The following is a 16,811-nucleotide window of genomic DNA, read 5'->3' as shown; positions in this document are numbered from 1 at the left end:
CTCCCCCCACCAACCTCACCTAAACCAACTATTCATCCTAAAAAAAAGCTCACAGTTGCAGCTCCAGTGACTCCAGTTACTCCTGCTACACCTCTGGCTGATGCTATTACTACTATAGGGGCACCAATTGTTCAGAGGGGTGATGAGTTACCGGTAACAAAAATATGTACCACTGCCCCTCCTCCTGTCCCTCCTAAGCCTTCTTCAATTCCATCTGGACTTGTATTTACACATAGGCCTGAGCCAAGCAAACCTCCAATTGCCCCCAAACCAGCAGTTCCTCAGCAACCAGTAACTGCACAAAAACCAACAGATACATATCCCAAACCAACAGGTCTATCTTTAACTTCAAGTATGACCTTAAATTTAGTGACCTCAGCAGATTATAAATTGCCTTCCCCTACCTCCCCACTTTCCCCACACTCTAACAAATCTTCACCAAGATATTCCAAATCCCTCATGGAAACCTATGTGGTTATTACACTGCCATCTGAACCTGGAACTCCAACAGATTCTTCAGCTAGTCAAGCAATTACCAGTTGGCCCCTGGGATCACCCCCAAAAGATCTGGTTTCCATTGAACCAGTGTTTTCTGTAGTTCCTCCTATAACATCTACAGAAATTCCAAGTTCTCAGGAAATGCTATACATTTCAGGAGCTTTGGAGACATTCTCTGCTGCCCCTGTTGTAACACCATCTTCATTTCAAGCAGCTCCAACTTCAGTTACTCAGTTTCACACAACTGAGGTCTCCAAGGCTGAGGTTTCAGTTGCTAGAAGTATAGCCCCTAGTGTTGGTCCCAGCAGTGTTTCTATATCAATTCCTCCAGAGCCTCTTGCTCTAGATAGCCTACATTCAGAGAAGTATCAGTACAAGGAAAACGGAAAGTTGCAACTTGTTGGTGATGTCATTGATTTGCGTACAGTACCAAAAGTAGAAGTTAAAGCAACTGAAAAATGTATGGATCTTTCTGCTTCTGCAATGGATGTGAGGAGACAGACCACAGCAAATGAAGTTTGTGGTAGACAAATTAGTGCTGTTCAACCTTCCATTATAAACCTCAGTGCAACTTCATCAGTTGTGACACCAGTATCCCTGGACACTGAGACAGTGACTATTGCTGCATGCACAGCTACTACAAGTTATACTACAGTCACAGAAAGCCTAATGAGTATAGAACATACAATGACAGCACCACTCCAGCTTACTAAAACAAAGCATGCTGAGTCCCCATACAGGATGCCAATTAGCCAGGCCTTTGCTGCAGTTAGAGAGGAAGCTCCAATCAACTTATCTCTAAGTACTTCAGCACATGCAGTAACATTGGCCATTACAAAACCTGTCACTGTGCCTCCTGTTGGTGTCACAAATGGATGGACTGATAGTATTACATCTCAGGGGATCACTGATGGGGAAGTGGTGGATCTCAGTACAACAAAGTCTCATAGAACTGTTGTAACAATGGGCGAATCTACTTCAAGTGTAGTAACCAAAATAATAGAAGATGATGAAAAACCTGTGGATTTGACTGCAGGAAGAAGAGCAGTGTGCTGTGACATGGTTTATAAGTTACCTTTTGGAAGGAGCTGTACAGCACAGCAGCCTGCAACTACTCTGCCTGAGGATCGCTTTGGTTATAGAGATGACCACTATCAATATGACCGTTCAGGGCCATATGGTTACAAAGGGATTGGTGGAATGAAACCTTCTATGTCTGACACTAACTTAGCAGATGCTGGACATTTCTTCTATAAAAGTAAGAATGCTTTTGATTATTCTGGAGGAACTGATGCAGCAGTAGATCTAACTTCAGGGAGAATTACTACAGGTCAGTATGATATGGCAACAGACCTTTCCTTGAAATATCATTATGGTGTCCCTCATCTCATTTCAGGATGAAAATGCGGTCCCCATTCCAATTTTGTTACTTTTTCTCTTTCTTTGGATGTTTTGGCAACATATTTTTTGAGTACATGTGCGCTTTTGTTTCTTCAGTTTTTAATTTGTTCTTCCCAGAGTTGCCTGCATGTGCCTGCATGTTCAACATTGCTTTTATTCCGTACATAATTAGGTTAACCTATGGATTTGCATGTGGTCCCATTCATTATATTCATCAAGATGAGATACCCAAAAAGCATCATTCGTTCTGAGAACTGGACTATAACTCTACCCTGTATTTCAGGTGAGGTAATGGATTATTCAAGCAAGACTACAGGTCCATATCCAGAAACAAGACAAGTCATTTCAGGAGTTGGAATTAGTACTCCACAGTATTCCACAGCAAGAATGACTCCACCTCCAGCACCCCAGTATGGTGTGGGCAGTGTTTTGAGGTCATCTAATGGTGTTGTCTATTCTTCAGTAGCAACTCCGATCCCCTCCACATTTGCCATTACCACACAACCTGGCTCTATTTTCAGCACCACTGTGAGGGATTTGTCTGGTATTCATACAACTGATTCAGTGACTTCATTATCTGCCCTGCACCAGAGCCAGCCTATGGCTAGATCATATTTCATAACAACAGGTGCATCCGAAACAGACATTGCAGTGACTGGTATTGATATCAATGCCAGCTTGCAAACTATTACTATGGAAACCCTCACTGCTGAGACAATAGACTCTGTTCCCACTTTAACCACAGCATCTGAAATATTTTCTGAAATGGTGGGAGATGAAAGCACTCTTTTAATTGTCCCTGGAGAAGACAAACAGCAGCAGCAACTTGACTTAGAGCGTGAGCTCCTAGAACTGGAGAAAATTAAGCAACAGCGCTTTGCTGAGGAACTAGAGTGGGAGCGACAGGAAATTCAAAGGTTCCGAGAACAAGAAAAGATCATGGTTCAAAAAAAGCTGGAGGAGCTGCAGTCTATGAAGCAGCACCTTCTCTATCAGCAAGAAGAAGAGCGGCAGGCCCAGTTCATGATGAGGCAGGAGACACTAGCCCAGCAGCAATTACAGCTCGAGCAGATCCAGCAGCTGCAACAACAGCTTCACCAGCAGCTAGAGGAGCAGAAGATTCGCCAGATCTACCAGTATAATTATGACCCTTCTGGAACTGCTTCCCCACAAACTACTACAGAGCAGGCAATTTTGGAAGGTCAGTATGCTGCCCCAGAAGGTGGTCAGTTTTGGTCAACTGAAGATGCAACGACCACAGCTTCCGCTGTAGTGGCCATTGAGATACCACAGAGTCAAGGATGGTACACGGTCCAGTCTGATGGTGTCACACAGTACATTGCCCCACCTGGCATCCTGAGTACTGTCTCAGAAATACCACTAACAGATGTTGTTGTAAAAGAGGACAAACCACCCAAAAAGAGAAGTTCTGGAGCGAAAGTCCGGGGACAGTATGATGAGATGGGGGAAAGTATGGCAGACGATCCCCGAAGTTTTAAAAAAATAGTGGACAGTGGTGTACAAACAGACGATGAAGATGCTGCTGATCGGAGCTGTGCAAGCAGGAGAAGGAGAACTAGAAAAAGCGTTGATACCAGTGTCCAAACTGATGATGAAGATCAGGACGAGTGGGACATGCCCGCTCGATCAAGGAGAAAGGCTCGGGCGGGGAAATATGGTGACAGCACAGCAGAGGCTGACAAGACCAAACCCCCTTCTAAAGTCTCCAGCATAGCGGTCCAGACAGTAGCAGAGATATCTGTGCAAACTGAACCAGTTGGAACCATAAGAACACCTTCCGTACGAGCTCGAGTGGACGCTAAGGTAGAAATAATTAAACACATTTCAGCACCTGAAAAGACTTACAAAGGGGGCAGTTTAGGATGTCAAACAGAAGCAGATTCAGACACACAAAGTCCTCAATATCTGAGTGCCACATCTCCACCCAAAGACAAGAAACGCCCAACACCTTTAGAGATTGGTTATTCAACTCACCTTCGGGCAGATTCCACACTCCAGCTGGCTCCTTCCCCTCCCAAATCTCCAAAAGTCCTTTATTCACCCATCTCACCACTTTCATCAGGCAAAGCCTTAGAATCAGCCTTTGTACCTTATGAAAAACCCCTCCCTGATGATATAAGTCCACAGAAAGTACTGCATCCAGATATGGCTAAAGTTCCCCCAGCAAGTCCTAAGACAGCCAAGATGATGCAGCGTTCTATGTCTGACCCCAAGCCTCTGAGTCCAACAGCAGACGAAAGTTCCAGGGCTCCTTTTCAGTATACCGAGGGCTTCACGGTAAGCGTGATTCTTTTCAGTTAGAAGACAATGGATGAGTTGCTATTAATCATGTGTTTGCAGACCTTAGAAGGTAAATAAAAGCTTGTGGTAATCTAGAAATATAATACTAAATGTCAGGGAAGACTATTACATTGGAAATTTGAGGAAAAAACAGAAAAGCATATGTTTAAAAACCAAGGGAACAAAACATTCTGTGAGGCAAAATGAGAATGTTTTTTGTTTTTGTTTGGAATGATGTGTGTGTGGGGGAAGGGGGACGGGTTGTTTCTTTTTTGGTACCAAGGATTGAACCAGGGACACTTAACCACTGATTCACATCCCTAGCCCTTTTTAATATTTTACTTAAGATACAGGGTCTGTCTGAGTTGCTTAGGGCCTCACTAAGTTGCTGAAGCTGGCTTTGAACTTGAGATCCTCCTGCCTCAGCCTCCCAAGCTGTGTTATTTTGCCCAGAAAGAAGGTTATTATTTTATGATTTATTGAGATTGAATATTTTGTTTTAATATCAAAATATCCCAAATATCAATTGTAAACTGATTTCAGTGGGTATTCATTTCTAAACATGATGGAATAAACATTGACTATAAACAGATTTGACAAAGAATGTTCATAAGTTTAGATTCTAAGTACTGGAATTCATTAATAGGAAGGTTTGTAGACATAATCTGGTCCATCTTCTCTTCTTTCAGCTAGAATGTTTACATTAAAAATCTTAGGATGTTACTATTCAAAAAAGAGAATTTCTAGGACTGGCAGATTGAAAGAGTAATATAATTATCATACTTCATCCATGCTTATTTTATATCTGGAAACTTTGTTAGCCTAACCTCAAGTGACACTTGGTCCTAGTACTTGTAGAAGCAAAAGGAATTTTTATGTTTGTTTGAATAGTAGAGATTATTTAAAAATGTGTACATATGCTTTGAGGGAAAACATACAGATGTTTTAGACATATTTGTGAAAATCTCTATAAGAATGAGAATTATTAATAATAATCAGTTAGGAAAGCAGGCATATTGTAATTAAGAAAATCTAATATGTAGCTATTTCAGGAGGTGCTTAATAAGTACAATAGTTCAACTTAAAACAAGTCTTCTATTCAAATTAAGAGCTCTGCCTAGTGCACTAGTTTCTGAACTCTAGGTCTTTAAATACTAACACTTCTAAATAGGTGTTTCTGTGATAATGCCATATTTTCACTGGTCCATTTGTGTTAAACACTGGCTGTGGGTTAAAAAAAATACATTACTATATATCACTGTGAGTCTCTTTGTAGATACAAAGACAGATCGATAGTCATATTACTAAGTTAATTTTTTTTAATTTTCTAATTTTACAATGGAATTTTGCTATCATATTCTTATTTATTAATCAATATATCTAAAAAGTAAAAATGTCATCAAGTGAGGTTCAGAGACCATATCTAGTCAGAGAACCATTGGTGCACTGTGATTTTATCCAGTTTGAGGAGTGATTTTTATTTCAGTTACAATGTGTAGATATTTATTTTTATAGCTGTATTCTATACATTCTTTTAATGAGTCGAGTAGAAAATTTTAAAATATGTTTTTACAATATTTAAAAGTAATATTCCTATTCCAGGCATTTGTCATTAAGAAAAAAAAAAAACAGGCTTTTATATTTGGTGTACTTAATATCTCTCCATATACTCTTTTTTTATTAAAAAAATCTTTTTTTAGTTGTAGATGGACACAATACCTTTATTTTGTTTAATCATTTCTTTATGTGGTGCTGAATATCAAACCTAGTCCCTCACGCATGCTAGACAAACACTCTACCACTAAACCACAACCCTAGTCCGTCTCCATATATTCTTAATTCAAATGCACTTAGTTAAAAAAGAGATTCAAGTTACCAGTATTTTTCCTGATAGTATTCATTTTGGATTTGGCAATATACTATAGGGTGATACAAGGTTGCACTACTGATTGTGTAAACAATACTGATTAATGGTTTAGTCATAAAAAATGAGTAAACTTATAAAATAATACTGAGTGTGAAAAATCTTAGGTGTATTGAGCTTTGGAACACAATTCAGAAATTCTTCCAAATGGTCAAAATCAATGCATAATTTAATGTGAACCAACTGTATATAAAGTCAGATTTATTGTGCACAAAGTAGACAAATTTGTAAACTATCAAAGACCTTTTTTTAACATTTTAGATACTTTGAATTTAAGATGTGAATTTTAAATTTTTATACAAATGTCTAGACATGCTTTGAAACTATTTTAAATTAAATTTCTTAATTATAACTATGGATTACTAGATATTAACTGTACTGAGATCTTCCTAAGTGGTAGTCAAAGTCATGTAAATTGAAGAAATCTAGAGCTCAGTAGTTTACAGATTGTAAATTTTCACAAACCAATAAAATTGGGGGGTGGGGGAATTAGAGTTTATTGGGCATTAAGATAAAACAAGTAACATAATACAGTGTGGATGATATATGTTATACTATACAAGATTCTATGTTATCATCTCCTTTTCCCAAAATGTCAGGAAAGGCTCCAAGAGGAAGTTCTAGGCATGAAGGTTGTACATGTCTGTTGTACCATGATGAGAAAAATTGAATTCATTCTAAATAGAGGCAATAAAATGTACAGAGGTCCAGAATGATGGATATATACACAGCAAAGAGGAGGAGAGAGTGTACTGTAAATGGAACTGGAATGTTGAGGGAGGGCCAGATAGCAAGGAATATAATTTGGGTTTTACATACATTAACCCTGGCAGCCTGATCCAGAACCCAAACAGTTTTTATTTCCACTGTGCTCTATAACCTGGCCCCTTTATCCTCTTGCCTTCCCTAGAGTCAAGTCTCTAAAAAGCAATGAGGGTGATTTTCTAAAATGTACATTGGGTTATTCCACTGGCTGTGCAGCTTAAACTCACCAGTAGAGTTACATCAATTTCAGAATATATGATAAATTTCTTAACAGGGCCCCATATGTTATGATGTCTGCCTGTCTCACCACCTCAGCCACTCTCCAGACACCCACAGCTCCTCACTCTGCTCCAGCCAAACTGTTCTTGGATGCACCAACCTCACCCCATCCAGGGCTCACATCTGGATCTCTTCCCAGATCTTTGCATGTCTCACTCCTCTGTACAGGTTTCTGCTCAGATTTCACCACCACAGAGATGCTCTCCTTATTTGATTCTGTTAAATGTCTACCTATCACCATAAGTCTCTATTTCTGCCCCTAATTTGCATGGATCACTTTTTAAAGATGTTGTGTATTTCATTGAATATCATCTTTTTCTTTTTTATTAATTCTTTAATTTATATACAACAGCAAAATGCATTACAATTCATATTACACATATAGAGCATAAATTTTTCATATCTCTGATTGTATACAAAGTATATTAACACTAATTCGTGTCTACATACATGTACTTTGGATAATGATGTCCATCACATTCTACCATCATCTTTTTCTCCAGCAGAATATAAGTTCTTATTTATGGATGAGGATTTTTGTCTGTTAAGTTCACTGATAATAGGTTCTCTTGATAATTTATTTGATTAATCTGATGTGTAAATTCACCTCTTTAGCCATCAAGGTTTTCATTTTGAAGGATTCACAAATTCCCAACTCCTACCTGTACTCTATTGGTATTGACAAAAGCAAAAGCAAAACCATATTTATCCTACTGCACTTTCTGTATAATTCACTGTTACAGTATTTTTTTCTGCTTTCTCCTCGTTGTTCTTCCATTTCCTTAATGCATGACACTATATCTTCTCAGGATTTATTTTAATCCAGTATTTTGGTATGTTTTGTGGGTTATCGATAGCTTCATTTCTATGAAATTTTCATAGACCACAGCACAAAAATATGTTCTTCATGCCCCCTCTCTTTCTTCTATACAATGAGAGATTTGTATCAGTACTCCAGATAATCAGTAACTTCAAGAAAGTGGGTTAATTAATCATGTTCTTTTCTAAGTCAGAGAAGAAAGTGATGTCAACCATTGGGAGAAATAGCAAGGTAAATTTAAAAATTTTTACTTGGAGGTACAAGGGACCTAATTCATTCCAAGATTTATCTCTCTTAAACCATAAGAATTTTTAATGAGATTGCTATTTAAAAGATAGTTTTCAGAATAGTTCATGCTTTATCAATGATAACACATGCTAATTTTTTCACTTTGAAAGGCTACACTTAAAATATTTTTTACCAATACATGACCATAAAAGTACATAAGCCATGAAGTGTTGAACTATTCTGTTCTACTTTTTGACTTGTTTAATAATTTGAGGGCTTTTTTAGTAATAGGCAGACTCTATTAAAATATTTTTGTTTCAGAGTTTAAGCCAGAATCCTATTAAAAAGCAGATGGTGTTCATGAACTGATTGTTACAAGAATATGTTTTTCTTCACTGATTGCTGTTTTGATAGCTATTTTTAAGATTTTGGGAACTTTTCAATATCTATTTCTGAGAGAAATTTCCATAGCCTAAATTGAGAAATTCTACTTTTGTCAACATTTTATTTTTATCTTCTTCTAATGTAAAGAGTTTAGAAAATAATGGCCATGATGGCCAAATGGGATTTGAAGAATAATATTTATTAGGGTTTTTTTTCATTGCCCTTTTTGAAAAGCTACATAAGAAATCAATGTATTAAAACTTACTTTCTTGAAATCAGCTGTATTTAAGGATATTAAAAAAATTGTTCATATATATAAAAGATATTCATATATTAAAAGACAGGCTTTGTAAATGATGGAAGACTCATTCTGTATCTTTATCTTCATTAATAATATTATATTACATATTTCTTTTTTAAGATTTAAACCTTCTACCTTAAAATCCAACTATCTTAAAATAGAAAGTACTATATTAGAGTTTTGCAAAAGAAATATCAGTAAAATAATTTATAGTCCTTAAAAATTAAGAAGATTTGGTAAAATCAATTAAAAACACAAATGAATTCACATATACAAATGGGAGGGAGTACACATTTTTAAGGTGATTTCAATTTAGTGTTCAGTAATTAATATTGCTGTTTCATTGTAATCATATTTAACAATTGATTCCATAACAAATCTTTGCATGCTGAAGGAAAGATCATTTTTGTTACACTTTTAAGATATCCATATTTCAAAACATGCAAATTGACATGACTTTTTAGGAACTGATTTATGTTCCAATTGCACAGTGAAGACCTCTGCCAAAACCTGTTAGAATATTTGATATACCAGCATAGCTACCATAGGGAGTCCTGACTTAACCAAGATTTTAGTATGACTGACCAAGTTAAATAACACAGAGCATTATTTAATGTTCATTGACTTCCTAAATATTGTATCATATTAGTTTTAAACAATTCATTACACTTCCTATTTTTACTACTTGAGAAGTTTATATTGGCTTTATAATAAAGCTACACAAATCTTCTCCCAAATATATCTCCCCCAAAATATACACATAAACATGCATGAATTTTTTAATATCTCTATATTTGTAAAAATTACTAATTATTTAGGACTTCATAATTTGTTGCATTAGTGACTATTGACAAAAAAGAGAACAAGCAACTAAAAATTATTTTAATATAAAAATTTGAAAAGTTTGGGGTATATTTTGAAATGCATATTTTGTGATAGCATCACAGCATGTTCCCATAGTTGTTTGGCTATTTTTTTATCATATTCAACATCATAATATATATTTATATTAAGCAATATCCATACATACAGTCTGCATATACACATAAAATACTTAAGACTTATTGCCTTATATAACAGAATAAAATATTTCACATGCAGTTGCTTTGTCAAGTTACAAAATACTTTCTGTATGCTTTATGTTGATTTAATTCTATATTTTAAAAATGAGAACTCTAAAGTTGAGATCACTGTTCTTTGTACCCCTACACCTACCAAATATCAATACTGTTTGCATTAAGTAAGCCTCCACCATTACGTACTAACAGTTCTGTATGTAGAATGTTAAGTAGAATTTGAATTAGGAAAGCAGGAGAATAAGCATGGGAAGCTAAATTGAGTCTTAAATGAACTAGTAAATAAACAGATAGTTTGCCTGAAGCTATAAATAGCAAAGGGAATATTTACCTATTTTAATTTCACCTTAAGAAATTAGAAAGGATTCAGATTAAAACAGTGGAAAAAATTAATTTCAATCCTTGATAATAATATAAGATATTGTTAAACTGGATTATAAAACTGCTATTTTAGTTGGTTTTCTTAACAAAGTGCCTTTGTGTGAGCATTTTGAAAGGGCCACTTTCAATTTTATAAAATTACTAGTAAAAACACAAATAAAAGCTTAGCATTATGGAGAACAACGAGTAACTCTATAAATGTCATTCTCCCTCTTTTTCCTTCCCAATTGAATGGTTAAAGTGTATGAAAAATACACAAAAATTTGTTCTGCCTCTCTGATAAACCCTTTTAACTACACGAGTAACTCACTTTTAATAGGTTTAACCAAATTTTATTTCTGACATATCAGGTGTATATTTTAGCATAATAGGGGCAAGGAAAGTTTCTCTTTTTTTTTCTCATTCCCCCTACCAGAACTCAGCCCTAATTACAGAGCTCATTCTCCAAGCAGAGAGGACACTTATATAGTTTAGTCATTTACTTCTTTGAACCTGGGCCCAAACCACTGCTTAAAGAATTAATTTACTCTAAGTGTAAGAATTTTAAAATCTTCTTAAGTCACTTCACATCCCAACGTTAATTTTTCCTTTGACATGAATAAATGTACATGAATTTTTTCATTGTGCTATAGGTATTGAAATTACAGAAATAGTTCTAACAAAAATAACAATGGCATTGTATATAGAAAAAAAATATTTGCTGGTGGTTTCAAAAAGTTCTTCCATTTATGTCAGGAATTGATATCTATAAATGTTCATACAAAGGCACAGCAACCAGTAAGCTCATGTTTCCTTGATTATTCATTTGGAAAATCACTTAATAATGTAGTCACTTCAACTTCTGTTCTTATGGTACTAAATAGGGAAAAATGAGAAACGAAAGGAAAAATTAGACTTTCAAAATGACACTTAGTAAAAATGTTGTCATTTTTTGATGAGTTTTATATTCTATATCCACAATAGAATATTTCTTGACACTAATATGATTTAATTTACTATCCCTTAATCAATGTTAATTGTACTATTTTCTAAAAAACAAATGCTTCCATAGTCCATATGGAATATGGAATATGAGCCATAGTCAAGAACTTTAAAAGAATGTTTTATTATTTAATTTTAGAGGAGCTTTTTCACATGGTTTAGGTTTATGAATAAGAGATATTTTATTCATTGGAAAGATGAAACCATGTCTTAACTATTTTAATGTCATGTTTCATGGTTGTGCTCCATACCAAAGAATAATTAATCAATGATGGAAAAATAAACAACAATAGACATTCCTGTGATTTTGTGGTTAAAAGCATTACAAGAATCTGAACATAAAATGTCTTTGTCACATATATACACACAGTAATAATAATGTCTGTTTCATTCTACTCTGTACTGTCATGTGTAACTAAGTAAAACAAATTAAAAAAATATCTTTGTCATATAATTTAGTCAAGGCTTTGTGCCTCTATTAAAATCATCATTATATTTGCCATAGCTTTTGATATGAAGATACTAAATCATTCTTCTTATTGCTAATGATCTGATGCTCTTAAAAACACATATAATAGTCATAATTCTAATATTTCATGTCAGAAACATAGCATCATTAAAGATTTGTATTTTGTACCATGTGAAATAGAGTTAATTTTGTCCTGATTAGAGTATCATTAAATATTTTACAGGAGCGTTGGAATAACTACAGTCTCATTATGGGCCAATGATTTGTTCTCAAAATGGAATGACTAAAGGCAGAACTACAATATTTAGCACCCTAGAGTATAAAAACACTGCTCAAAGGGCAGTGCATTTTAATGTGTTTTTTTTTTAAATTTTTGTCAGTGTCTTCAGACAAATTGTCATCTTAATTATTAGAATGTTTTGTTAACTTTATTATTCTACTTCTGATTGCCCACATAGACTGTTCAACCCATGGTAGAGTATAAATGATTTTGCCCATGAAACATGAGATAGTTGTACATAGGTTTCATGATCCTAGTCCAGCAGTATCATATGAAGGTTAAATGGTATATAAATGAGAAAATAAGAGCTGCATGTGCATTCTCCCGTTATTGTAATTCTTGCTTATCTTGTTTCCATAGCCTCTAAGTTATGTGAATTCATTGAAGTTACTGCATTGTTTCTGTTCATGCTCTCTAGTCATCAGGCCTTCTTTCAGTCTGGCTGAAGGCACAGGGCACAAATTTCCTGTAAGTTTTTGAAGTTGTAACTACAAGAAGAGCTATTTTTTACTTTCTAATAACTTCATACTTGGAGATTAAAAGGAAGAAGAAAAAGGAGGTCATCAGTTCCTCTGAGTACCTTTTCTCCTAGAGAAATTCAAGAAAATAAAACCTTCAGTAAAGCAACAAATCTGCTAAAAATAATATCTAAATTCTCACTTAGCAGTTTCTTTCTAAAGTAAAATTGTTTTCTAGACATTAACACTAGCCATGCTTTAAATTTTATACTTTTGTAGTTAATATTTCACCTTACAACACTGGAACATCTAAACATAATATTTCTTTAATGCATTAAAACAATTTGACAGATCATTTCTTTATTGCTCCCTGATGGTGTCGTCCTATTCCAAGTCCTGATGGCTCTTTAAAGAGAACAGCTCTATGTTTATATCTGCCAAGTTTGACCCATGGTGCTTCCAGTGGCTTCCAAAGCCATTGCTCTTAAAAGTCCTATCTTGGGAAATTCCATCAACTAGAATTTACATATATTTAAGGAGAAGAGGAAGGCTTTGCGTGGGCACTATAACTCAAAAGATATGGTGGCCAAGTATGCAGTCTTGGAATCTAATGAGCAGCTACCTTCAAAGGATTAAAATGAGAGAAAACATCTCATTATACTAATCTCATAACAAAAATAAAACACAACTGAATGTTTTAGTAAATAATCCAGCCATTCATAGTGTATTTTCTAATGTATGAATGCTGTATTAGTGAAGCACAAAGTTTGGGTGGCTTTGGTTAATAACATGCAGTTGAGACTGAAATAGAGCCTGCTGGTGGCTATATTTGTGAAAACTATGAAAAGTATAATTATTGATTTTTTTATAATTATCAGTTAAAATGTTAAATATATAATGGGATACTACTGGCAAATTTCATTAGTTTCCAAAAGCATATCAGAGCATAATTAATCAATATGAGAAGTACATTTTATATACTACTTTTGAGTAATTCAGGAACGTGATAAAATTTGCAGATTTGAGGATTTTGATATTTGACTATGAAACTAATTAAGCAGATTTTTTAAAATTGTGACTGATATACTTTATTATTTTATATAAAATTAAGCATGGAAGTTTTGTTGGTTTTTAGTTTTGTTTTGTGTTTGGTACCAGGGATTGAATCCAGGGAGCCCTTAGCCACTGAGTTGCATCCCCAGCCTTTTTTTAAAAAAATATTTTATTAGAGATAGGGTATTGCTGAGTTGCTTAGGGCTTTGCTAAGTTGCTGAGGCTAGTTTTGAACTCTTTGATCTTCCTATCTCATCTTCTTGGACCATTGGGATTACAGGTGTGTGTCACCACACCTTACTGAAACAGAATATTTTGACAAATGTATAAAACTATAGTTTTGATGTTACTTGTCAATATCAGGAAATGTGTCATTAAAACATAATTTTAATATATATTTTGGAACTAAAACTATTTTAAAAGGTAAATGAGTTTTGTCTGTATCTCAGAATATTGGAAATTAATAATACTTTTTTAGGGACTGCTTTTTGCAATACAGATGACATTCACTAAAACTAACCATTTGTAAATGAACTATTCAGTGGCATTCAGTATATTCTTTAATGCTATAAACTCACCACTACCTCCCCATTCAGTGGTTACTATCCATTTCTTTCTCTTAGCCTCTGGCCACCATCAGTGTGCTTTCTGATTATGTACATTGATCCATTTTGGATATACATGTAAATGGAATCATATAATATGTGGCTTTTCGTGCCTGGCTTTTGTTTCCTAGGTTCTCCCACTTTGTAGTTCCTATCAGTACATTATTCCTTTGTACAGTGGAATTCCATTGTATCATGTATGCTATAATTTGTTCATCATCTATTAAGGGACATAATGCCTATTGAGAATAGTGCATAGAACATTAATGCATAAGTATTTTTTTGGAATACCTGTTTTTTAATTCTTTTGGATGTATACCTAGGAGTAGGATTACTGGAACTCACAGTAATTTCATATTTAACTTTTGGAGGAAATGACAGACTATTCCATAGCAGTTAAACTATTTTTCAGTCCCATTATCAATGTATGAGAGTTATAATTTCTTCACATGCTTCCCAATACCTATTTTCATTTTTTAAAAATGATTATTATATAGAAGAAGCATCAATGGAGTAGATGAAGGGGACTAAAGGGGAAGAAGAAGGATTGAATAAGGGAAGAACAGCGGAATGAATCTTATCTAACTTTCCTGTTTACATATATGAATATACCACAGTGAATCTTGCCATTATATATATCCATAAGGCACTAATTAAAAAAAATAGCAGAAAGTTCATTAGAGAGAAGGGAACATGGGGAGGAAGGAGAGGAGCAAAAAGGGAAGTACTTCAGACTGAATTATTGCAAATTATATTCCATGCATTTCTAGTTATATCAAAATGAATTCCAATGTTATATATAAATAAAAAGAATTAATAAAAAGAATACTTAGTAAATGTTATTTTAAAACTTATTATAGCCATCCTAGTGGTTGTAAATTTATATCAAATTGTGGTTTTGATTTTCCTTTCCCTAATGACTAATGATGTTGAGCATATTTTCATATATTTCTGGTCAATTTTGTTATTTATTTGGAGAAATGACTGCTTAAATTAGGTTACTTACTTAATTAGAATAGTTTGTTATATCATATTTTAATGTTATTTAATGTGCAAAGACAAGTAATAGTTAACTTCTATAAAATGTCAATAATCTGGCCAGAGCAGGGACCATAACGATTTCAAAGAGGCACTAGGCCAAACCTCACAAATATTTATCTCACAAAGTAATGTTCTATTTATTTCTCTAAGTAACCAAGATCTGCCTTCCATGCACACACATAAAACAAACTATTAAACTTTACATATATCTGAGAGGGATATGATTTTTAAATTTATGAGGAAGAATTCACTCATTTAGAAAGAAAAATCCCCCCAAATCAAGGCAGACCATTTCACCCTAACCTTATTTTGAGAAAGGGCCTCAAAATTTGGACTTCTGATGTCATCTTCAAATACAAGTCATTGTGCTACTGTGTATTTTTGAAAGCATAATTCTTCAATGTCAGCATTTAAAATCTATAAGTTTTATGATCTTATTGGGAGCAGTTCTTCATTTCTTGTATAGGAACCAAACAGATACAGTCTTGTCCTCTCCTACATGAGCCAAGAAGTCCTCCATGTAGCGATGCCAGTAAGGCAAGGCTCCGAGGGCTGGAGTCTGTCCAGGAAATGGGAAGTCAAGTAAATGAGAAGTCCTGAAAAACACATTTTGCCCTCAGCAAGCTGTTTTCTCAAATGCCTATTCTTTCTAAAAGTAGCCACTCTGAGGAATACTTGAAATAATTTTCACAGAAATTTCTAATCTTCTATAAAATTGAAAACCTCAGGATAATTTCAAAAAATGGAAGTGCTGAGGCTTTAATTAAAATCTTAAAGTACAATGAAGACAAGAAAGTGTTCCTTTGGTACTTAATTAACATCCTATTGAATTTTCCTTATTCTTGGAAGGTTCAAGGACTGGTCCAATCTTACCTGGTAACAACGGTCAGAGAGAAGGGAAATTGAAGCAGTAACCCAGAGAGAGCCCTATTGACTCCACAGTGAGTTATGTCTGCATTTGGAGTCAAGGTTTTATGATAAAAAATAACCCAAATAGGCAAGGTGAAACAAAACAGCCAGAAGTCAACACATGTAACAGCCTCCTTAAGGAGAATTGTCAGACTAGATGGGCTATCTGTCAAAAGAATATGAGACTAAATTAATAGCAAGGTAAACAGGCATTTAATCAGAAGTCTAGTAATGTAGAAAAGGTCTCTGAGCATATTGGTTATTTGTTTTTGCATGGAAAAATGCCTCAAAACCTATTCGTGCAAGTAAACATAAAGGAAAGCACCAAAAACCCAGTGATGTTAGTTTTCTCTTCAAGAATACCTTTACATTGATAGTAGAATACAGCATGCTTCTTCTACACATGACTTGTCACGTGACTCCACTTCTGGGTAATAAACTGATATTATACCATCTAAAGTCCTGCCAGGTCCTGAGTAACTCCTACATCTGTGGCAATGATGACCCAACACCTAATTTTCTATCCAATCACCTTCTTAATGTCCATCTCTATTGACTGTCAGTCTCCTCCATGTTGTCCGTCCCCTCCCACAATTGTTTTCTCTCCTGAAGTTACTTGAAAATAATTTAACTTAGAAATTATATATATATATATAT

At 34.7% G+C, this 16,811-nt stretch overlaps 1 protein-coding gene across 3 annotated transcripts in view; it reads left to right on the top strand.

Annotated features, from left to right (window-relative positions):
* The window catches only part of Pclo (piccolo presynaptic cytomatrix protein), a 418,833-nt gene that overhangs the window by 230,283 nt on the left and 171,739 nt on the right, over nucleotides 1-16,811 (top strand). For 2 of the 3 annotated variants that reach the window (XM_015488416.2, XM_048786242.1), the window contains exons 5-6: nucleotides 1-1,828; nucleotides 2,183-4,197. The exon at nucleotides 1-1,828 is cut by the window's left edge and continues 3,258 nt beyond it. In XM_015488416.2, coding sequence (XP_015343902.2) covers nucleotides 1-1,828; nucleotides 2,183-4,197 — 3,843 coding nt within the window. The remainder of the gene's footprint in view (nucleotides 1,829-2,182; nucleotides 4,198-16,811) is intronic. The other variant, XM_048786243.1, reaches the window with a different exon arrangement.

Source organism: Marmota marmota, unplaced genomic scaffold, assembly GCF_001458135.2.
Source record: "Marmota marmota marmota unplaced genomic scaffold, marMar, whole genome shotgun sequence".
Lineage (NCBI taxonomy): Eukaryota > Metazoa > Chordata > Mammalia > Rodentia > Sciuridae > Marmota > Marmota marmota.
This window is presented reverse-complemented; position numbering and strand designations above follow the sequence as displayed.